General features: G+C 43.4%; 1 protein-coding gene across 2 annotated transcripts; it reads left to right on the forward strand.

Annotated features, from left to right (window-relative positions):
* Positions 1–483: 483 nt before the first annotated feature.
* LOC109755561 (7-deoxyloganetin glucosyltransferase) lies at positions 484–2,534 on the forward strand. 2 transcript variants are annotated; one of them, XM_020314459.4, is made up of 2 exons: positions 484–1,153; positions 1,523–2,534. In XM_020314459.4, the coding sequence occupies exons 1-2, from the start codon at positions 625–627 to the stop codon at positions 2,443–2,445; spliced, it is 1,452 nt and encodes a 483-aa protein (XP_020170048.1). In that variant the 5' UTR covers positions 484–624; the 3' UTR covers positions 2,446–2,534. The 2 variants fall into 2 exon arrangements, with proteins under 2 accessions (XP_020170048.1, XP_073358539.1); XM_073502438.1 differs by having other exon boundaries at positions 528–1,153; positions 1,808–2,534.
* Positions 2,535–7,908: the final 5,374 nt, after the last annotated feature.

Below are 7,908 nucleotides of genomic sequence, written 5' to 3' on the forward strand. Positions count from 1 at the left end.
TTAGATATCAGTTCTAAGCTTCTTTTATCATTTTAACCTCCAATCGTGTATAACTTATGAACTATAATTAGACATTGCTCACACTTTTGGGAAGTTGCACTTTTTAACACTATAATTTATGGGTAAGTGCTTTAATTTTTTAAGGCTAATAAGTAGTTTCTAAAGAGGAAAATTAAAGCTAAGTAAGTTGTTACTACTTTTTTGCGGGAAGTAAGGTGCAACTTCCCACGATTCGGATTTGTCAAAGTTTCTGAGTGGGCGAAATTGAAGATAAAAATATGGCAGCAGAGCACGCATGCTAAATTTTTGCCATGATGCTAGGCTATCGACATCAGATACGGGCCCTTAAAAATCACGGCGCGCCATATAATGAACAACGAAAATTGTCCACTAAGTACATGCAGCCAAGACGTCTCAATACCTGAGCTGTTGATGTCACATTCGTTATTCCTATCTCTCAGGCCGGACCGCACCGCTGGTAACAAATTTGCTAGTGCTCTTGCTCGTGCAAAGCCAAATCCTATCCCTATCCATATCCAGATCAACTTGATTCACAACCAACCAAACCAAGCACACAAGAGTCGCCATTTCGCGCGGCGCAGGAACCAAACCTGCAGAAAACCAATGGAAGGAGCAGGCGAGGAGAAGCCGCACGCCGTGTGCCTGCCGTTCCCGGCGCAGGGGCACATCACCCCGATGCTCAGCGTGGCCAACCTCCTCCACGCCCATGGCTTTCACGTCACCTTCGTCAACTCCGAGTACAACCACGCCCGCCTCGTTCGCACACGGGGTGCCGCTGTGCTCGCTGGCTCCCCGGGCTTTCGCTTCGCCACCATCCCCGATGGCATGCCGCAGCCGTCCGGCGACGTGGATGATGATGTCACGCAGGACATCCCGTCGCTTTGCAAGTCCACCTTGGAGACTTGCCTCGGCCCCTTCCGCCGCCTTCTCACCGAGCTCAATGATGCGGCCTCCACAGGGGACCACCCAGTCGTGACTTGCATCGTCTCGGACCTCACCATGTGTTTCGCCATGGATGCCGCCAAAGAGCTAGACGTCCCATATGTCCAGCTTTGGACGGCCAGCACCGTTAGCTATCTCGGATTCCGTTATTTCCGTCTCCTCATTGACCGTGGCATTGTCCCACTTCAAGGTACACATGTCTTTTGAAGTTTGAAAACTGTACAATTTCTTGCTTATCACTTCCTGTGAAATTCATCAAGAAAAATTGTCATTTTGGTAGATACTGTTTTGGTCAAAGTATTTCAGCCATCACCGTACGTAGTACACACAAACTCAAATAATTATTTAAATATTTGGTTTGATTTCAATGAAATGCATATGAAAACTTTGGCGTGCTTAATAGTAGGCCGAAATAACCAAAATTCACTGATTTTGCCTAGGGCGGAATTTTTTTGAAACTGAAATTCAAAACGATGTGCACACTACATACATTGTGCAACTAATAACAACAGCTGTATTCTCCTCCCCATTCTCATGTGTCCGCGTACAAGGACCGCAGATGTGAAACAGCTGACAGATGGATACCTTGACACCCCGGTGGAGGATGTACCGGGGCTGACGAACATGAGACTTAGGGACTTCTCTAGCTTCATCATGAACCCAGATGACTACATGGTGGGGTATGCCATCAAAGTAACCGAGAGTGCGGCCAGGGCTTCCGCCGTAATCGTCAACAGTTTTGACGACCTCGAGGGCGAGGCGGTGGAGGCCATGGAAGCGCTCCTTGGCAGACCCAAGGTCTACACAATCGGCCCGCTCACTCTGCTAGCCCCGCGCTCGACAGGTACCATCGGTAGCCTCAGCCTGTGGAAGGAGCAGGAGGAGTGCCTGCAGTGGCTCCACGGCAAGGAGCCCGCCTCCGTCGTCTACGTAAACTTTGGAAGCATCACGGTCATGACCAAGGAGCAGCTCCTGGAGTTCGCGTGGGGGCTGGCGAACAGCGGCAGGCAGTTCATGTGGATCATCAGGCGCGATCTCGTCAGGGGCGACGCGGCGGTGCTTCCTCCTGAGTTCATGGAAGAGACGGCAGGCCGCGGGTTCATGGCGTCCTGGTGCCCGCAGCAGGAGGTGCTGAACCACCCGTCTGTAGGCGTGTTCTTGACACACAGCGGCTGGAACTCGACAATGGATAGCATGTGCGGCGGCGTGCCAGTCATCAGTTGGCCCTTCTTCTCGGACCAGCTTACCAACTGTCGGTACCAATGCAACGAGTGGGGTGTCGGCATGGAGATCGACAACAACGTCCAGCGCAACGCCGTCACAGGCCTTATCACGGAACTCATGCAGGGTGAGAGTGGAAAGAAGATGAGGAAGAGGGCAGAGGAATGGCGGGAGAAGGCAATCTTGGCGACCAAGCCCGGCGGTTCGTCTCACCGCAATTTCAAAGAGCTCCTCTGTGATGTACTTCTGCCTAAGAAATAGTTCAGATCTTCCATGTATAGTTTTTTAAAGGACTTCCTTGGACGGCTGTGATGTACTGTACCTCTTATCAGTGACGTTTTACTTGCAAACTGCGACTATTTGACTGTGATGTACACATCAAGACATGTATACTAGTCCATTAGAGACATGAGAATAGTACGTATAGCAAGGAACTAATGATACGAAATTGGAGACAACAGTTATACCACGGCCGTCTTTAACGAAACTTACCCCAAGTCCCTAACAAATGACTGGCACTAACACAATAGACTAGGTACAATTCAACTAGTAATAAACACACATGGAACAAGAAATACACATGCAAGGTACAATCATAGAGGTTAGGGCGTAAAGTAACATTCAAATTCAACCCAATCTGGTGTCTGCTCCATTTATCAGGAAAGTGTACAAACGCGCAAGAACTAGATTAAACGCAGGAACCATATATACACTCTACCCGTTCAGTACCACGACCAGGGCACCATACCTCGCATATTAACAAACCGGTGCCCCTTGTTCACTTCACTCACGAGTAATGCTACACGTACAAAATGATACATGGTTTTACATAAAGGTGGGTTTTGATTGGAGATTAAAGGGGTGAAGGGGCCCACCCCAATGAAAATCAGGGGGGAGAGGTTAGTTACTTTGAAAAGATTCTAGTCAGCGTGTAAAAGCATGTAAACCTTTGTATGTTTAGCATTATTGCTTCACTCACTCATTGACTTACTTCTTAGTTGCTAGTAGTTTGGTACTTAGATCACTGTCATTGTTTCCTAGAATCTTGAGAATCTTCCTTAGATTGGCATGTAGCCGGACGTTATTCGGGAGACAACATGCCTAGATTGGCAACACGATAAAGACAGTTAGCCATTGGTCCCACCAATTGTCAGAAACCTTGAACAGATAGATGATGAGGCCAATGATAAAACAGTGAATTCAGCACCATCATCACATCCTACAGAGCAGCACTAGTAGAAAAACGGCTTTACGCGAGCAACATTAGTCCTGGTTTGTAAATGGACCGGCACTAATGTGACCATTACACTAGTAGAAAACACGGCTTTGGTTCGGCCAGAAAGAGCATTAATCCCGGTTGCATTACGAACCGGGACTAATGTGAGCATTAGTCCCGGTTCGAGCGGCTAGGGCGCCGTACAGGCATTAGTCCTGATTCAAATGGGACCTTTAGTCCCGGTTGGTGCCACGAACCAGGACTAAAGGGTGCGATGCCCATTAGTACCGGTTCGTGGCACCAACCGGTACTAAAGGTTAGACCTTTAGTCCCGGTTCCAGCCACCAACCGGTACTAATGGGTTTGAGCCATTAGTACCGGTTCATGGCACGAACCGGTACTAAAGGTCCCATTTTCAAACTCTACCCCCCCCCCCCCCCCCCCCCGGTGGATCGCCTTTTCAGTTTTGTAAAAAGCAAAAGAAAATGATAAAAACTTCAAAAATTAAAATCCTTCCAGATGTAGTTATGTTACTACATGTACTAGATAGGAAAATTTAAAAACTTAAATTTGGACATGTTTTGCAAAAAGTGTAGGGAAAAATGTAAAACGGCTATAACTTTTGCATACGATGTCAGAAAAAAACGTATAATATATCAAAATGTTCAGCACGAAAATCCGCATCCGATTTTGACTGCCTATGACCTGTTTGCAAATTTTTAGTTCTAAAACGAAAAAAGTTATGCTCAAATTTCTGTTTTTTTTTTGAATTTTTGTTAAATCTGGTCAAACTATGGTCAAACTACTTATTCAAGAAGTATTAGTGTTACTAAATAATTATTCAAGAATATTAGTGTTACTAAATAATTATTTCAGTTTTTTTGAATTTTGGTCAAATCTGGTCAAACTGTGGTCAAACAATGGTCAAACTAATTATTCAAGAAATATTAGTGTTACTAAATAATTATTTCAGTTTTTTTGAATTTTGGTCAAATCTGGTCAAAATGTGGTCAAACTGTGGTCAGACTATGGTCAAACTACTTATTCAAGAAATATTAGTGTTACTATATAATTATTGTTTTTTAGAACAATAGTTTCAAACTCAAACAGTGAAATGTGTGACTTCATGCTCAAGCTAAATTCCTGAGGGTTAATCGGATTGACATCTTACTATTGTCAGGAAAACAACAAGTGCAGACTTGGAAACGAGGGAGAATAGAACCCGGAAGTTAAGCGTGCTCAGGCTGGAGTAGTGAGAGGATGGGTGACCGCCCGGGAAGTTAGATGATTTGGAATGATGAGGGGTGATTAGAGATTAGAGGTTAAAATAATTCAGAAATTTGAAAATAAAAAAAATTCAAAAAAAATTTCATAAAATTTTCTTTAGTACCGGTTGGTGTTACCAACCGGGACTAAAGGTGGACCTCCAGGCAGCGGCCACGTGGAGGGCCTTTAGTCCCCGTTCGTGTAAGAACCTGGACTAAAGGGGAAGGCTTTAGTAATGACCCTTTAGTCCCGGCTCCAGAACCGGGACTAAAGGCCCTTTTTCTACTAGTGTTAGTCCCGGTTCGTGTTGAACCTCTAGTACCGGTTCCTGACACGAACCGGGACTAAAGGTGTGGTGGTAGGCTTGTGTCAGGCTGGGGGCCCACTGGCACATTTAGTCCCGGTTCGTGTGACAAACCGGGACTAGAGATGCACCTTTAGTCCCGGTTTGTAGAACCAACCGGGACTAAAGATGCTCCTATATAAGCCCTTCGTCAAGCCGAGCTCTTTGTTCTTCCCCTTTCCTCTCCTCTCTGTTCTTCCCCTCTTGCTCGAGCTCATCCTCCATCTTTGCAAAAACTTGTCAAGATTTGAAGTGTTCACAAAGGTTAGCAACTTTGTCCTTTCATCTCTCATTGCTAGATTAGCTCTTGCAATGCTCTATAAGTATACTGATTTGTGGGTTTTAGTTTGGTAGTATTTATATGTGGTAGTTTATTTTATTTATATGCAATTTGAGCTCAAATTAACTTCTTAGTTTGCATGTGTAGGTGTGGTGTACTTAGTGCATTCCCGTCCCTGTCCTGACCACCGTCGATCGCCCGCACCGTCCCGTCGCCGGCACCACCTTGGTGAGCCCCTCTTGTTCTTATCCTTTTTATAAAAAATCACGTTTGTGTGATTTAGATGCTTGTATAATTTTCTTACCCGTACGTTGTTTGTTATACATAGTGGCATGGTTTTGATATCCGTCCCTATCGGCCCTCGTCCGGTTTATGATTCGGATGTGGTATATTCTCTTTTATAAGTATTTGTTGCACTTCGTGTTTATGACAAATTATGACCATCAAGTTGACATAGATATTTTTATCTAGGAGGTATGTGAACCGGAAATTCCAACCGACCCTCTTGTCGAGAGGTTAAATTTAGTTGAAAAAGAAAGCAATTACTTGAAGAAAAAATTGAAAAGAATTGAGGAGGAGGAGATGGAATTGGAGTTGCATGTTGCCGATGTCATCGATGATCACAAGATCAAGATGGATGCAATGCGCTTGAAGATTAGAAAGATTAGAAAATATGGCATTGATTGTGAGGCTTGGTATCATTATGCTGTTGGATCAATTGTTACCTTAGTTGCGATATTGATCGCATTTGTTGTTGCATTTAAATGTTTTATCTAGAGAATTTGTATGTTGTTTTATGAGAATAAGTGTGTATGAACCTGTATTAATTTGGTCTTTTCAGTGTTGTGTAATGAAGATGAGCCGGTAATGGATGTATGATGACCGATGTTCTCCCCAGTTCATTAAATGTGTGCATACTTTTCTGATTGCGGCTGAGGCAAACAAGCGTGCGGATGGTTTTATGTGTGGTCCATGTGCTGACTGTAAGAATGATCGAAATTACTCTAACTCAAGAACCATTCACATTCACCTGTTTGAGTCCGGTTTCATGTCCGGCAATAACTGTTGGACCAGGCACGGAGAAAGAGGGGTTGTCGGGCACCCTGTGTGTGTTGTGTTGTCTTGTTACATTGTCAGCAGCTGCGGCTGTGTGCCCAAGGCAATACCGCTCGACTGCATCCCACGCATGACCCGCCATGCCAACTGAACGATTAGGCGCGAAGGCTCCTACTAGCACAAGGACTTAGTGGCATTCCAACATAAACACACGTCGCTAATATATTGTTTATGCCAAAACAAAAATAGCAAACCCTGTCGTGACAGTGTTTTTCCCTGCCACAACAGCACTTTTGGCTGCCACGGTAACTAATATCAGCAAAATGACTAATTTTTGCTGTCGTGGCATCATTTTGAGCCCTTCGGCCTTGTCTAACGTGGAGGAAAGGGCAGCAACTACTATATCCAAGATGAGCGAGAAAATGGGGTCGCCTTGCCTAAGGCCATGCTTGTTCCTAAAGAATGGGCCGACCTCACAATTGATAACAAGAACACAACTCAGTGGTACTGGATTCCTACTGTCCAAAGCCTAATCAAACTGAAAATTTTATTTCAAAGATGTCTTATTAGATATATGGGGCATCCAATAGCACAGGTTGTCATATATTAATATTGTAGCAGCGATTTGTGGCTCCATACCTAGTGACACGTGTTATACGTCAAACTGGCCGTATGCGGGATGTTCGAAAAAAAGAGCTGTTTCTCAAGATCCTCAAATATGCAATGACTCACTTCCTTATTAAATCATTGTTTTAGTAAAGTTTCAAATATGAAGAGGCCATACTTGACAAGAAAGGCAAGTGAGCAACATTTCCTAGTTTCTTCTTCCATCTGTTGACTACTATTCTAAGAAGGAAGGAGGAAAAGGCATATACTTGTATATATATGCCTTTAAAGTTCATGAAATTCCAAAATGATTTCTATAAATTATAGTACATAGTACATAGACGTTTCACTATTCAACTGATTATTATGTTTATGATAATGAGCTTATATCCGCTTTTGTTCAGGTCCTGCAAGCATTCTAATACTATTCTCAGAGGATTAGATCCATCACATATGACTAATGTTGACTATTGTGTATGTTTTTACCAGTGTATAGTCATCTATAATATATCGGCGGCAATTTTTTTGCATTTCTTCATAAAATCTGAATGACCAATTTTTGGTATTTGATTGGCATTTCCTCGTTCCAGAATACTTGTATCTTTAGAATCTGTGTTAGTTAGACCTTTTTATATCTATTAATTGAGTCAGAAAGAATTATCAACATTGAAAAGGCAAGAGTAATAGTATTAAATCAATAAAGAATTACACTTTCATACCGTGTGTAATTATTCCTGTTTAGAGCAAAATATTTTCAGAGAGATTGATTGCCTCAGATTTGAAATTTTGCTTCCCTGCAAATTTTTAATATTTTGCAAAGGGCTCTCACTCATCTATATATATATGGCCATATGTGCCATCCATCTCACTAGTAGCAGGGTGGCATGGGCTTATGCGTAACCATTGCATCATCGGGAATTGGCTTAATTATGTACCGATCAAATGAGATGCAACAAT

The sequence above is a fragment of the Aegilops tauschii genome, chromosome 6, assembly GCF_002575655.3.
Source record: "Aegilops tauschii subsp. strangulata cultivar AL8/78 chromosome 6, Aet v6.0, whole genome shotgun sequence".
Classification (NCBI taxonomy): Eukaryota; Viridiplantae; Streptophyta; class Magnoliopsida; order Poales; family Poaceae; genus Aegilops; species Aegilops tauschii.

Coding starts and splice junctions, on each gene's coding strand:
- LOC109755561 (XM_020314459.4), top strand. CDS start 625: ATGGAAGGAGCAGGCGAGGAGAAGCCGCACGCCGTGTGCCTGCCGTTC. Junction 1,154..1,522: donor TGGCATTGTCCCACTTCAAG/GTACACATGTCT, acceptor CAAGGACCGCAG/ATGTGAAACAGCTGACAGAT.